Below are 16,394 nucleotides of genomic sequence, written 5' to 3' on the forward strand. Positions count from 1 at the left end.
GCACCATGTGTACATAACTGTTTATACTTCTATTTTCATGTACATGTACACAATTGTTGATCCAGTGGTCCTGCACAAGTAATGGTGGAAAATGCTGAACCTTCAACTCCAGAAAAGGCAACCTCTTCGTCTCAGCAGACTGTACCTTCAGTAGTTTCAGAACACGACGCTTCCACCTCAAGTCAGGCTGCTTCTACAGCAGCAGCAAAACCAGCTGTCGGCTCAGAACCAGTAAGATGATTTTTCTGATCTGTAGCACTACATTGACTTGTAAGACTCAATTGTGTTTTTTGTTGACTGAAGAAGTCAAAGCAAATAACACACTCGCTGTAAGTGACAGTTGTGTTCACTGAATTGGCTCTTGAGATTCCTCCAGTGATAAATGTGATAAATCACATTATGGGTTATTTCACTATATTATTGCTGTATGCCAGATTCCAGAATGTTGGTTGGAAAATACCTTTTCATGCTAGGTTTCATTCCTTTCCCATATGCAGTGAGGGGGAAAGTGTGCTGCTACAATTTCTCATAAGAATTAAATTATCTGCCTTCTTCATTGAAGAAATTGGGATTTCTGATGAGCCCAATTCTATGGTGCATAATAGTCTATTAGATAAAGTGCTGTATTTTTATTGTTCCAATTATTTGGGTTAAACAGTGGAACACTGACAGTGTCTAGTGAGTTTTAGCCCTTAATTTCTTTTAAATATTGTATTGCTTAAACTTTTAATTTACACCTATATTTTGAAATTAGGATACAAAGAAGCTCAGCTATGCAGAAGTATGCCAGCGGCTGGCCAAGGACCCACTAGTGACACAGACCATCGCTGCCTCTCCACCGGCTTCCACGGCCAGCCAACCTCTCCAAGAGCTCAAAGTCAACAAGGTGGTAGAGGCTCAGACCTCATCCAAGCATTCTATTGACAAACCAAAGAAACCAGGAGAAAACCGGCCCCCTCGTCAACCCCTGCGCTCCTTCCGCGGGGCAAATGGTCCAACTAGATTCAAAAGTGCAGGATTGAAGACCCGTGATCAACAACAAAGTGCAAACAATGGAAAGAGGTTTTCCCGTCAGTGGGGAGCCAGATATAGTGGCAAGGAACAGAACATTCCCCCAAGCTCACTAAAATAGCTAAAGGAATATTTCAGAAACAGAAACTGAGGTGTGTGTGTGCTCACGTGCGCCTTTTATCTCTCTAAAGAGACGTGTATACTTATGTCGACCGACTACGTAAAAAAATACTTAATGCCTTTTTGAAAGACAAGTTGAAATCAGTTTCTCAGGAATAAGCACTCAGTCTGCCAGACTTGCTTATTTACACTTTTAAAAAAATAACGTGTACAGTATTGCCAGAGTATTTTATTGATATTTTTTGAGTGAGTGTGTTGGGGATGAAATTGTGAGTAGGGTGATGCGATCCATCTGTACATATAAATTATGACCAGGTAGATTAGTTGTCTGTGGTCCCACATAGCTCTGCAGTCTGCTGTGAGTGTCCTGAATCACAGCGTCTGTTAAAGATTACAGTGCACCTATGATACTAACAACAAATGGGATGCTGTTACTTTTGTTCCTTTTTATGCACTAAAGTAAAAGATGTACATTTTCTTGTATGCATACAAAAGAATCATGTCTCTCAAATTTTATTGAAACTTATTGAAATGCATGTTACTGAGCACATCACATCTGCCAAGACTATCCATCCTATCCTACTATCCAGCTGTGGCATATCTCTAGACACTGATTAAATTACATTATTATTGGTGGAAATAGTCTTGGTTTGGCTACAGTTAAAGCTCTCTGTAAAATGTGCAGTTGCATCACAGCACAATGTCACAGATGTCATTTGTTTTGAGGGAATGTGCAATTAGCATGCCAAAAGCAGGAATGTCTACCGGAGCTGCTACCGGTGAATTGATTGTTGGTATCATTACCATAAGCTACCTTCGATGTTTGTGAGAACAGCTGGCATCACAACCACAGACCAGATGAAACCAACCCAAGACTGCCACATCTGACTTTATCATGGCCATGCTGTTTAATCAGCATTCTGTTGTGACACACCACCTTAGTGAATGGATTATTTTGGCAAAGGTGAAGTGCTCACTAAAGGATTTTAACAATTTTAAAAATGCAAGAAATGAGCCATTTGTGTGCATAGAAGTCTTGGATATTTTGCTATCACTGATGAAAAATGTGCATTCATATTTTCACATAGAGTTGCTTGCCAAGCAGTAGCCTATTTTAATGTTTCTTCCATGAGTTTAATTTCTGTTAATGTAAACTTGCTTGTAGTTTAAACCACATTGAAACGAGTGTTTATAAATATTTCACTGAATATAGACTGATGGTTCTGAGCAGAGCCTGGTTAATCTAATTACTGCAACAATCTTGAAATATTTTAATTCTGAAAATATCTGAGATTCAAGTTGTTTCTGAAATATTCTAGAGAGCATCAACAAGTGATGGTTGAGCTCTTAAACATGAATATTTCTACAGGAACCATTAAGAAAGCTATGATTTTACTGTATTTTTATGTTGGTTACTAAGCTGTCAGTCTGCTGCACTGTGATTTTTTTTTTTGTTTTTAATATAACTATTCTACAACACAGAAAATGCATATTTTTAAGTGTAATATTTTAAAACATAATTTTCAGTCAGCCTGAGACTTGATAGATACTCAAAATTAAAGGACTGTGCTTAGGATCATGCTGAGTTATGATTTGTGTTGAAACCAAATGCATGATCATTGGTGAAGTGAAATTTAGTAAGTTGGAATGTCAATGTCGACTGTGTAGGAAGATTGACGGTCATCTTGATGTAGATATCGAAAGGTTTCAGCGAGAGACAGTCAGTGGACTTCTTTATTCTTAAAGACCGCTGAAGTCCTGAGTTTTGATGTGGATGAGGTTTATTTATTTATTTTTGACTACGTAACTTAAAGTGTGCATTCTAACTTGCTGGGAAAGTGGGTTCAGCGTCATATGTAATGATACATTGTATTCTTATCTGGTTGAGGGGCCTGGAGCTTATATTAGCATATAACACTATGTAACACAATTTTTGTTCCTGGCTTCTAAGTGTTATTTCAACTGCTTATGTCTAAAGTCTATGGAAAAATGACTACATTCAGCACAAACTTTTAAGTTCTAAAAGTTTCTCAATTTCTAGATCATTCTGGAAACTTCTAGAAAATTCTGGACAGTTCGAACAGTTAAAGAATATTCTAGAAGACTACTCAGTAGTGTGAAGGCGAATCGAGAATATTCTTGAAACAGACAAATTTCAAAATATCATTGTCCTGATCACAGAAGCAAAGTTTCTCTGGAATAACAGCTATTTTCTATTTATTTAAGGCATAACGGGTTAGGAAAACACACTGTGTACCCAGGAACAAAACAAAAATAAAAATGTGTTAGTCAAGAGACTAGATGCACCTCTGCTAGGTGGTCTTCACATCAAATGGGGAAACTCCAGAGGTGGCATTTAGCCTCAGTCATTTTTGTGGCTTTCAGAAATACAAGCTGGACTGCATGGAGTACCTGGGCAGAACTTGCTGAGATGCAGGGAGAGGATGTCAACACCACACAGAACCCTTGTGACATTCAAGCCCAGAAACTTGATGTGAGGATATTGCACATCATAGTACTGATTGTGATTGTAAATATTGTAAGTTTGTTAGAGTAGCTCTTGGTGAGAGTGAATTTGAGAGGAAATGTACGCAATGATGACTTTAGAGCCACGATATTTTCTCTTGCGGGATAGTGGATGAAAAGTGGAGTAGTATTGTTTGTGGTCTAAGCAGTACTGCATATGTTTTTGTACTTAATCCACTTATGGGTGGGGGAAAAATAGTTTGCCACATCCTTCAGACATGACTAGACAGATTGTTGACATTAATGGAACTTACTGTACTTCGGCAAGCTTGTTGATACATTGGTATGTGTATGTATACACAGTAAAACTCACCTAAACAGTCGTATAAAAGATATTCGCACTCACCGGACAAAATCAAAAGTCCCAGTGCTTTTGCATGGTTTTCCTTGTAATAAACACTGCATATAACGGATTTTTGTAGATATCAACAAATGTCCCACCCCATCATAATGTATTTTATTAAAAACCCCTCACGTGTACCAGACAGAGCAGTCTAGATGTGCCCACTCACAACAGGTACAAAATAAGTTCAACACTGACACTAGCCGATTTGAGGAAAGTGAGTACCATATTTCCTTGATTTAAAAGCTTGGGTGGTGTTTCTTAACTTTTTTTAAACTGTGCTCAGACTTGGGACCTAAACGAGGCTGGCTTTCATTCAAGGTTGGCGATAATTAAAATTCTGCTTGTTGCCTGCACTGTAACATGGTGTTGAGTTTCACACATATCCCTCGGTGTGATGAACCAAACTGTTTTAGATCAGAGCTCTCTGTGTGGCTGCAAATCCTCTCTGGAGCCTGGTGCCCACCTGCTAAATGACTGACACCACAAAGGGCTGTGATTTGTCACTTCTACGTTTTCATTCCTTCCTCTCCCGTCATATTTTAAGTTTTTGCACTGCGCCTGCCAACTTATATTTTGATTATTGATCAAATACATTTGGCAGAAAAGTCCGCAATTATGACCAACTTCACAACATGGGAGTCGAGAGAAAAAAAAAGTCGCTCAAATGACCTGCAATTCATGGAGGAAAACTGTACGTACCTGACGTTGGTTTGGACATTGATGATTGCATATAGAAGTGGATCTTGTTGAGGGACAAATTAATCCAGAGAAAGCCACTGTCTCTGTGGAAAATGACAGAGAACTTTAAAGGGGTCACGCACGTCGATGCCATTGCATAGCCACGGAGTTAGAGTTTCAGGAACATAAATCAGGCTTTAGTATTTTAAAGTACCACTTTGCAGCTGACTTAAAAAAAAAAGTCCCTTCGGCTGCTCCCTTGTTTTGCACTTGGGCTTGCCACAGCAAATCCAAGGTGGATCTGCATGTTGAATTGGCACAGGTTTTACGGCGGATGCCCTTCCTGACGCAAATCCACATTACATGGAGAAATGTGGCAGGGGTGGGATTTGAACCCGGAGCGTTCTGAACTGAAACCAAGCGATTTTGTCCATTTTATGCATGTAACAGTTTTTGTCTATTTTAAATATTTACTTCAGTTTATTTTAACTCTATTTCAATTTATTTCATTTGTATAGCACCAAATCACAAAAAGTTGCCTCAAGGTTCTTCACGCAAGTAAGGATTAACCTTACCAGCCCCTATAGCAAGCACACAGGTGACAGTGGTAAGGAAAAACTCCCTCTGATGATTTGAGGAAGAAACCTCAAGCAGACCAGAGTCAAAGGGGTGACCCTCTGCTTGGGCCATGCTACTGACACAATTGACATTACGGATATACAAGAAATTTTGGGAGTCCATGCTGGCGCACAGGATGCGAGGCCTGCAGAAAAAGACACCCACTCCCATCTCTGGATGGAGCCAAATGTATGATATATTTAACGGATTTTCATTATAACAGACAAAATTTGCTGGTCCACCTGAATCTGTTATATGCGTGCTTTACTCTGTGGGCACACACCAGTGTTCTGGTGTTGAAACCATGACATATCAGGGATTTGATGCTTTGTTGTCTGTCTCACAAAACAAGACCAGTGAGCTATCCCCTTCTGGCTTTTCACTGTCACAAAGCTTGTTCACTGTCATTTTGAACTGAACATCATGAATCTACTCACTAGGTTCATTGTGGGGACCTTGAAACAACCATTCAGAGCTGCTTTGTATGAATATAGCTCTTATTTGGTGGTAATGTACTTATTTAATGACACTTAAAATGTAGCAATTGTAAAATGGTCTATTACTAAATTTCACAGTTGAAATGTGTTCAAGAGCTGCTTCTACAGCACTTGCGGCTTAATGTAAGATGTACTACTAATCTTTAAAGCTCTTAATCTTTAAGAAGATTGTGTAAAGTTTTACAGATTTGCAGTGATGAAACATTTGATTTTAATGGTGTGACATGATGTGAAACTATTTTTACTGTGGGGAAATAACTTGCTTTGGATCAAATTTTTGAGTGTTGAAGTTTGAATTCAAGTTTTTGCACATATGTCAACTGCCTCTTCAGAGTATGTGGGACTTTTGTTGTATTTACAGTTGGGTGGACTGGGATGAGACTCTTTCAACTGTGCCCAAAAGGCACACCAGTAGTGTGAGCATGTACCTGGAAGTCCAGCTATCCAACAGAGCCACTTGCTCTACAATGAGTTATGCAAATAGAAGGGAATTATACAATGCTGTTTATATATATATATATATATATATATATATATATATATATATATAGCTTTTATTTTGGCGGTAATGTACTTATTTAATGACACTTAAAATGTAAAGTGTTCTTGTTCCCTGCTGAGATGTCACGTAAGACCGCGAGGATTTCAATTCTCGCGGGATATTCTGAATGGATATGTCAACAGTGGTCTAAAGAGGAGCAGCAGCGTCCGGAGCAGGGAGCACTGGGAGAGGGGAGAGAAGAGGCGGCTTCAACGTGTCGGTGAGCTTGCAGTCACTTCCCCCTGTCAGTATTTCATCAGTGTTCACAGAACATAGACTGACCTACGGTTGGGTTTTAGCGCATGAGCACAGCTCCTGAGGTGGCGCTGTGAGTGTGAATTTAAAAGCTAAGCTAGTTAACGCAAAGCTGCCTTTAGCTAACTAAAATGCCAGAATGTCTTAGTTTCAGGAGTGTCGAGTCCGCGTTGGCATGACAGGCAAAATGGCTGTAAGCATGTGGGACAAATATGTTTTGGGTGTTTGCTTTGATGAGGGTAGAGGCCCAGTAGAGTCGGAACTCCACAGGCTAAAGCACATAACATTGAGTCAGCTGGCTAACTACATAACGACAGCCACAACGCCCGAGACTAACCTCAGCAAATGCTTGATGTAGTTTCGCAGTAAAATTAGATTAGCTGGCTTTATCTTTGCTTCCTCATCTTTCTCGTTCAGTGTTCGTGCAGGATTATCTGACAGCGTACCAGGCGAATGTACCGCAGGTTATGCTAATAACCCTTTTGGCCTTCTTGCTTAGAAGTACCTGGAATTGTTTTGCGTTAGCTTCTTTTTCCGGTTTGACAGGGGTGCACTTACACATAGTGAATCTAACATTGTTCAAACGGATAGATGGTATTTATCTTATGACACTGATGCTATGGGTTAATAATGATCTTTCGACTGTTACCGTTAGGGGTCGCCACAACAGATCATCTGGCTCCACCTCACCATGTTCTCTGCATCTTCTGATACACAAACCTCCTGCATGTCCTCAGTCACCACATCTATAAACGTCGTCTTTGCTGTCCTTTATTCTTCCTCACTCATGGCTCCATTCTCACTATTCTTCTTCTGGGTGTACCCTGTCCCCTCTGCACAAAAGCTTCTCAATATCACCTGTCCGACCTTGTCTCTAAAATGTCCTAAATGCACTAATCCTTCGATATGCTCTTTCCTAATTGTCCATCCTGGTCACTCAGAAGGCAAAGTTGCTGCATCTTCAGCTCTGCCATCTCCAGCTCATCCACCTGTCTTTTTGTTATATTGCCATCTGAAGCAGTTGTGCTCATACATGGATGATCTGGCAATGTGTGTTACCAGGGCATGCTACAATCAATCACCCCTCGTGTGTATATATACATATGACAAAATTATTCGTCCCCTATGAAATTTAGGGGACAAATGATTGGATTGGAGAAATTGTGCACAGTGCAAGTTTTGGATTTTATATCCCCAGTTACACAGCTTCATGATGAAGTGGAGCAGAGGAGGGTTTTCTTAAAAAGAAGACCTGAAAGTTCACCTACAGTTTGCCAGAAGGTACATCTGAGATGCAACCATAGATTTGATGTTTTAGTGAAAGAAGACCCTCCTCTATACCACTTCACCATGAAGCTGTATAACTGGAGATGCAAAACGCAGAATTTGCACTGTGCACAATTTCTTAAGTCACAGCCACAGAAGCCTAAAACTTCTTCTGGGTTCTCTGGGTGTCTTGGTGGCTTTCCTCACTGTTCTCGTTCTTGGACAGTCACTCAGTTTTTGAGAACTGTCTACGCCACACAGATTTACCATGGAGTGCCATATTGTTTGTATTTCATAACTGATGTAAATAATGTTCAAGACATATTCAGTGACTTGGAAATGTTCATGTATCCATCTCCTGACTTGTCTGAAGAAAACTGACAAACTGATTATTTACAGGTATTATACCAAAGGGGCTGATTACTTATGTAACCCATCATCTTGGCTTTTATATTTTTAATTAATTTATATCAAGTTGTAGAGATTTGCTTTCAGTTTGAGTCTAAGGAAAATAATTTTATAAATTTTTATATTGAGAAGCCTGATTTACTTTTTGTATTTGAAATGCCATAAACAAATTAAAATGCATGAAATACCAAGAGCTGAATACTTTTTCAAACCACTCTATGTATGCCCACTGTCTGTCTTTGTTGCTTCATTTTCTTATTTATTGATGTCTGTGTGCATGATTATATTTTATGTTGTTAAATTAGTACTTTCACATTGGAGTTTGATGAAATGCAATTTTGATCCTCTAGTTACTGTGACATGGTCTGATTGACAATAAAGTTTAATTTGACTTTGGTATCTCAAGAACCAGTTGACCAATTTCGTTCATATTTAACATAAGGGTGTATTTGAGTGGTTCCCTGGCATCAGTTGATTATGATGACCTTGGGGTCAATTTCAAGGTCACAGCAAGATATTCAAGATATTGTCATTGCCACCCTTGATGTCACGATATCTCAAGAACCAGTTGACCAATTTCATTCATTTATCATAAGGGTGTAGTTAGTTGATCCCCTGACACCAGTCGAATAGTCAATTTAAAGATATTGTCATTGCCACCATTGTTAGTGCAATTTCAGAACCATTTGACCAATTTCATTCATATTTAGCAAGCATGTACTTGGGTGATCTCCCCACACTTTGTATTACTGATTTGTGGGGGCCGGGGACATGAGTCCTGATGACTCTTGTTAGTAATGTTGTTAAAGTGGGGGGAAAATGTGAATAATTGTGTTGCAGTACAATTTCAAGTTTGCACCCCTAAAATTTCTACTTGTGCTCCTAACATTTTTAGTAAGTTGGTACAGTGGGCTGACTTAAAAGGTTCGTCTGGAACCCAGCCCCATTTTGGGAAACCTTGGTCAAGAATATATAAAATTTTCACTTTATGAAATAACTGACAAAAAAGAAAGCACACTTACATTTTATATATATATATATATATATATATATATATATATATATATATATATATATATATATGTGTGTGTGTGTGTGCTGGTCATATAATGAGAATATCATGAAAAGTTGATTTTATTTCAGTAATTCCATTCAAAAAGTGAAACTTGTATAATGTATACATTCATTCCACACAGACTGATGCATTTCAAGTGTTTATTTCTTTTAATTTTGATGATTATAACTGACAACTAATGAAAATCCCAAATTCAGTATCTCAGAAAATTAGAATATTGTGAAAAAGTTCAATATTGAAGACACCTGGTGTCACACGCTAATCAGCTAATTAACTCAAAATACCTGCCAAAGCCTTTAACTGGTCTCTCAGTCTAGTTCTGTAGGCTACACAATCATGGGGAAGACTGCTGCCTTGACGTCTTGCCTGGGTTAAAGACAAAAAGGACTGGACTGATGCTGAGTGGTCCAAAGTTATGTTCTCTGATGAAAGTAAATTTTGCATTTCCTTTGGAAGTCAAGGTCCCAGAGTCTGGAGGAAGAGCGCACAGGCACAGAATCCACGTTGCTTGGGGTCCAGTGTAAAGTTTCCACAGTCAGTGATGGTTTGGGGTGCCATGTCATCTGCTTGTGTTTGTCCACTGTGTTTTCTGAGGTCCAAGGTCAATGCAGCCATCTACCAGGAAGTTGTAGAGCACTTCATGCTTCCTGCTGCTGACCAACTTGATGGAGATGCAGATTTCATTTTCCAATAGGACTTGGCACCTGCACACAGTACCAAAGCTACCAGTACCTAGTTTAGGGACCATGGTATCCCTGTTCTTAATTGGCCAGCAAACTCGCCTGACCTTAACCCCATAGAAAAATCTATGGGGTATTGTGAAGAGAAAGATGCGACACCAGACTCAACAATGCAGAAGAGCTGAAGGCCACTATCTGAGCAACCTGGGCTCTCATACCACCTGAGCAGTGCCACAGACTGATCTACTCCATGCCACGCCGCATTGCTGCAGTAATTCAGGCAAAAGGAGCCCCAACTACGTCTTCAGTGCTGTACATGCTCATACTTTTCATGTTCATACTTTTCAGTTGGCCAGCATTTCTAAAAATCTTTTGTGTTGTGTGTGTGTGTGTGTGTGGTGTGTGTGTGTGTGTGTGGTGTGGTGTGTGTGTGTGTGGTGTGTGTGTGTGTGTGTGTGTGTGTGTGTGTGTGGTGTTGTGTGTGTGTGTGTGTGTATTGGTCTTAGTAATATTCTAATTTTCTGTGTAGGCTCTCAGTTGTCCAGGTGGTTTCCATAGTAGAGAAGCTTGAATCTTCGACTGGACTGGGTTGCTTGACGTGAGGACGTTTCGCTTCAAATCACAGAAGCTTCCTCAGCTAAAATTCTTGCTCTGGTAGTCTGACTTCTGTCTTGACTCTTGTAGAGAAGAATAAACCAGAAGCCAACAAAAGCTGGAGTTTTTAACCTAACCAGATCCCTCCTACCGAGAGGCCGACTGCTATAGGCTAGTGACTAAACAATAGCTCTGATTAGCACCTATTGTGCTCTAGTTAGCACTCTCCTAATGATGGGATGGAAACCTCCCCTGATGGCTCCCTTGTCGACTCTCCTGATGACGTGAATGACTCATTACCATGAACAAAAGACTGAAACTGCTTTGACCTGAGTACCCCACTGCGCCTTGGGGCAACTGTTTGTTGTGATTTGGCGCTATATAAATAAAATTGATTGATTGATAAATGGGACAAAGTGTGTCTGAGACCCGCCCCCCGGTTGAGGCTGGGTTTCAACTGTTTTACAAAGAATGCTTCCTTGGAAGGAAGCATTCTTTGTAAATAGAGCTATTGTTTAGTCACTAGCCTATAGCAGTCGGCCTCTCGGTAGGAGGGGTCTGGTTAGGTTAAAAACTCCAGCTTTTGTTGGCTTCTGGTTTATTCTTCTCTACAAGAGTCAAGACAGAAGTCAGACTACCAGAGCAAGAATTTTAGCTGAGGAAGCTTCTGTGATTTGAAGCGAAACGTCCTCACATCAAGCAACCCAGTCCAGTCGAAGATTCAAGCTTCTCTACTATTCTAATTTTCTGAGATGCTGAATTTGGGATTCTCAGTTGTTAGTTATAATCATCAAAATGAAAAGAAATAAACACTTGAAATATATCAGTCTGTGTGTAATGAATGAATATAATATACAAGTTTCACTTTTTGAATGGAATTACTGAAATCAACCTTTTCATGATATTGGGTCATTGACAAATTAGGCTTCAAAAAAGGTATTTTTATAAAGTATTTTCAATATAGATGTAAAACATATTTTTGAGTCCAGAAAAATGTGTTTTAATAAATCTCATTTACTGATAACATTTTTAACTGTTAACTCATTTTGTAAACAGTATTTTGAACTGCATGACAAAAAAATGTCAGGTGGCACATCCAAATATTTATAAAAATCTGTATACATTCCTAATCTTTATTGTAAGATTAAATTTTTTGCAACTATTCCTTGGCGTGCTACACGAGGTAACAAGTTATTATTTATCATTGTGTTCTTCTGTTCAATAATTTACGATTTTAGCATTCTGTATGTCAGGTTTTGAGCCAAGTTAACATTCAATTTTGCCTTTAAAGACAGAAAAATAAAAACACAAATACACAAATCCAGATATTTAGTATAATAACTACATGCATCACATTTAAAAACCAAAGTCACTTTAACATATAATTTTTTTTGTTTAAATTGGTTGTACCACCTGACATTTGTTATAATATGAAATATGCTGAACAAAAAATCATTTATAATAGCAACATATGTTCTAGTCATAGGTCTCTATTTAAGTGTTCTTAAATAGAGCTATGTGATGCACAGTTAATTGCATTCTCACATTGTTGGGAGAGTTAGGTTCAACATTGTTCTTGTTGGGAGAGTTAGGTTCAAGTTCTTCTGAGGGTTCAATTGACTTGGGTGTAAAATTCAATATTTCCTCAATGGCTCTTTTTCTGTCCCGGTGCTTTTTTTGATCTTCCCTCCACTGTTGCCTATTTTTTTCTGTTCTTCCTTAGAGAGTTGGCCGATGGGGGGCTTCACAATTTTCCCTTCTCTCTTCCTCCTTTGATAGCTATAAAACACAAGACCTGATAAACTGACAAATTTCCATTTAAGGATGTGGAAGTTGTAATATAATAATAAATGTAAAATGGACTATGTATAGATGCATTACCTCTCTTTTCTTTTTGCAAGATATGCTTCCCTTGCAGCCGGATCATTATTAATATGCGCCCTGTGTCGTGCCGACTTTTCTTTACTTGATAGTGGCATCTAAAATGTACAAATTATAATTTGAAATGTTTTAAAGTGTATAATATCTTTAAATTTAAAACTACAAAATATTTTTATGGTTTCATGGATGATCTTGGAGCTTTGAATAGCATTATATAGTAACATTCCTTACAGACTAAGCTGGTTGCACCACCTGACTATTGCAGCTAATCTCAAATAAACAGGCTTCTGTTTGGATGCTAGCATTAGCTTCTACCAACAGCATGACGTTCAAATGGACCAATTTTTAAAAAAATTAAGAGTTTTATGATAAAATATAATTTCATGAGTTTTACATTGGTTGTACCACCTGACATAAAAAGTGTACCAGCATACGTATGAGTTGAAAGTAGTTATTTTTATTACTATTTGACAGAGATCTGCAAAAATTTTAGCTTGTCCATACAGTCACTTAGGGTCCTCTGGCTGATGGAATATCCTCTTTACAGCTGTTGTCCTCTTCACTTCAAAATAAAAGTCATAGGTTTATGGTTGCGCCACCCTGATATTTAGGAAATGTAAATTGTTGGATAAAAATTTGAAAGATTTTTTTTAACAGCTTTGAAAACAAATGATATTAGAAATAAAAACATAATCAAAAAGATTTTAAACACAAAACAATGCCATAGTGTTTTATTTTGACTTTATCATTGTCAAAATAACATTTTTATTAGTTTTCTTAGTCTGCTCTCTTGTTCGGAACAGTTGCAACACCTGACATCTTGGAGGTCTGAGAGGCCAAAACATAGAAGAATATTACTATTTGACTTAATGAAAAATGAATTAAAATAAATTGGTTTTATAGATTAAAGTGATAGATGTCATAAATAGATTTATTTATTCATTTTTAAATAATGGACTTGGACACAAAGATATGCATGTCATGTCATTGACCCTATTCTACAATCCCAATTCCATGAAGTTGGGATGTTGTGTAAAATGTAAATAAAATCGGAACAAATGATTTGCAAAGCCTCTTCAACCTATATTCAATTGAATACATCATAAATACAAGATATTTAATGTTCAAACTGATAAACTTTATTGTTTTTGTGCAGATATTTGCTAATGTTGAAATGGATGCCTGCTATGTTTCAGAAAAAGCTGGGACAGTGGTATGTTACCCCTGACTGTTGAACAACTGAAGTCCTAAATCAAGCAAGAATGGGAAAGAATTCCACCTACAAAGCTTCAACAATTAGTGTCCTCAGTTCCCAAACACTTATTGAGTGTTGTTAGAATTCAATTTCAATTTATTTTCACTTATATAGCACCAAATCACAACAGAGTTACCTCAAGGCGCTTCACACAAGTAAGGTCTAACCTTACTAACCCCCAGAGCAGCAGTGGTAAGGAAAAACTCCCTCTGAGGAACAAACCTCAAGCAGACCAGACTCAAAGGGGTGACCCCCTGCTTGGCCCATGCTACAGACACAAATTACAGAACATTTCACAAAACTAATATACAGGAAATGCTATTGGTGCACAGGACAGGAGGGTCTCCAGCACAAATGCTCAATGTCTTTTTCTCATTGGTCTTCACCAACAAGGTTTTGGAGAACTTGCCCTAGCCGAAGCAGATGTTTCACGGCATTGAAGATGAATCTTTCAAGAATGTTGACATGTCACCAGAGATTATACTGAAAAAGGTTACTGAAGTTGAAACCAGACAAAGCTCCAGGTGTGGACAGTTTGTACCCTGTGGTCCTGAAGGAGGTGGCTGAGGTAATTTCGGAACCAGTTAGTATGATTTTTCAAGAAAGGTTTGGTGGACAGTTCAGTTATGTATGATTGGAGAAATGCCCACATCACTCCCCTTTCAAAAAAGGTGCTAGATCCCAGCCTGGTAATTACATACCTGTCATCTCACTGCTGTCCTGAGCAAGGTATTTGAGTCCATCATTAAGGATGCCATTAGCTCACTTGAAGAAGCATAAGCTTATCAGGGACTCCCAACATGGGTTTTTGACAGGGCCTGTCATGTCTTCCTAATTTACTGGTATTCTTGGAGAAAATCGCCAAAGCTTAGACTCAGGTTCCCCAGTGGACATCCTTTACCTTAGATTTTAGTAAGGCTTTTGAGACTGTTGAGCAAGTTGAGAGCGCATGGCATTGGTGAAATGGTTACAAATTGGAATGGAGCCTTCCTGACTGGTAGAAAGCAGAGGGTTGTGGTGTACGGTTAGTCCTCAGACTGGGCTGATGTATCCAGTGGTGTCCCACAAGGCTCGGTGCTAGGGCCGACCCTCTTCATCATTTACAACAATGATATTGATGAGGGAGTAACCAGTGACCTACTAAAGTTTGCTGACATAAAAATTTTCAGAAATGTTGCCACTGTAGAACAGGCCTTCACCCTGCAGGAGGACCTACACAAGCTCTATGACTGGAGCCTTAAATGGCAGATGCTCTTCAACAGTGGGAAATGTAAATGTATTCACATGGGTCATGGCAACCCCAGATATGATTATTTTATGTGCAATGACTTGATAGAGTGTGCAGAAGAGGAGAAAGATTTGGGAGTCCTCATAGATGAGAGTCTCAGTCCCAGCAAACGTGGCAGCCATTGTGAAGACTGCAAACAGTGTACTCAGTATAATACGGAGGATCTACGAAGACAAAAGCAAGGGGAACATGCGCAGACTTTATAAGTCACTGGTCAGGCTGCATTTGGAGTATTGTGTGCGGGCATGGATACCTTACTTTCAGAGGACATAGATAACATACAGAAAGTGCAGCGCAGAGTCACAAAGATAAGTAACCTCCAGGAAAAGGACTATACCAGACTGAAAGAGACAGTCCTGATATCATTAGAAATGAGGAGACATAGAGCAGACCTTATTTAGTGTTCAAGATTGTGAATGGCTGGAAGACATAGATCTAGATGTCTTGTTTGAATTAGGAGAGCGGGCCAAGGTACTAGGGGGTCACTGTCACAAAATGTTCAAGGAAAGGTCTAAGCTCCTTCTTAGAAAGTACTTTTTCACACAATGCATTGTAGAAGAGTGGAACAGTTTACCAGACAGAGCCACGTGTGCCACATCAGTAAATGACTTCAAGAGTCAGATTGATCCGTTATTCAGGAAGAGGAGGGGGCTTCGCATAAGTCAGCGCAGACTTCCTGCCCCCGTATTGACTGCCGTGCAAGACGACAACTTTGTCTACGAGGTGTAGTGTCGACGGTGGATTCAAGGTAAATTCATATACCACACCCATCTCTGGATGGAGCTGCACCTTAAACAGATCAGGCACCAGAAAGACAAGAAATACAGTATAATTTGCTAGCATTAAACAACAAGAAAAACAGGAAATACTTAGGTAATCACCAGCCACTAGCCCTAAGCTTCACTAAAAGACCCAGTATTTAGGTAAAGTTGAGGCCACGGCACGCTCCATTTCCTAATAAATGAATTAAGAGTAAAAAGCATAGAACTATACTATGTCAGTATGCTAGCCATGCGCAGGGAGATTATTCCACAGAACAGGGGCACAATTAAGAGAAGCTTTATGACCCACAGACGTCTTATTTACCCCACAGACACAAAGTAGCCCTGCACCCTGAGAACGCAAATCCCGGGCCGGTACATAAGGTTTAATTAGGTCAGCTAGGTAGGGAGGTGCCAGTCCGTAAACAATTTTATAGACTAGCAGCAGAACCTTAAAATCTAATCTCACTGGGACAGGAAGCCAGTGAAGGGATGCCAAAATGGGTGTAATGTGGTCAAACTTTCTCCTTCATGTCAAAAGTCTGGCTGCAGCATTTTGAACCAATTGAAGAGCCCTAATGCTGGACTGCGGTA

At 39.2% G+C, this 16,394-nt stretch overlaps 2 protein-coding genes across 2 annotated transcripts in view; both read left to right on the forward strand.

Moving 5' to 3' along the window:
* The first annotated feature begins 69 nt into the window (after positions 1 to 69).
* Positions 70 to 1,332, forward strand: LOC117507020 (la-related protein 4-like). Its single transcript, XM_034166705.1, has 2 exons — positions 70 to 231; positions 755 to 1,332. Exons 1-2 carry the CDS (start codon positions 82 to 84, stop codon positions 1,130 to 1,132), a joined length of 528 nt encoding a protein of 175 aa, XP_034022596.1. The 5' UTR covers positions 70 to 81; the 3' UTR covers positions 1,133 to 1,332.
* Positions 1,333 to 6,456: 5,124 nt separating this feature from the next.
* The window catches only part of LOC117507019 (cyclic AMP-dependent transcription factor ATF-7-like), a 33,179-nt gene continuing 23,241 nt past the window's right edge, over positions 6,457 to 16,394 (forward strand). The window contains 1 exon segment of the mRNA XM_034166704.1: positions 6,457 to 6,557. The gene's annotated coding sequence lies outside the window, so the exon portion shown is untranslated.

Source organism: Thalassophryne amazonica, chromosome 3, assembly GCF_902500255.1.
Source record: "Thalassophryne amazonica chromosome 3, fThaAma1.1, whole genome shotgun sequence".
Classification (NCBI taxonomy): domain Eukaryota; kingdom Metazoa; phylum Chordata; class Actinopteri; order Batrachoidiformes; family Batrachoididae; genus Thalassophryne; species Thalassophryne amazonica.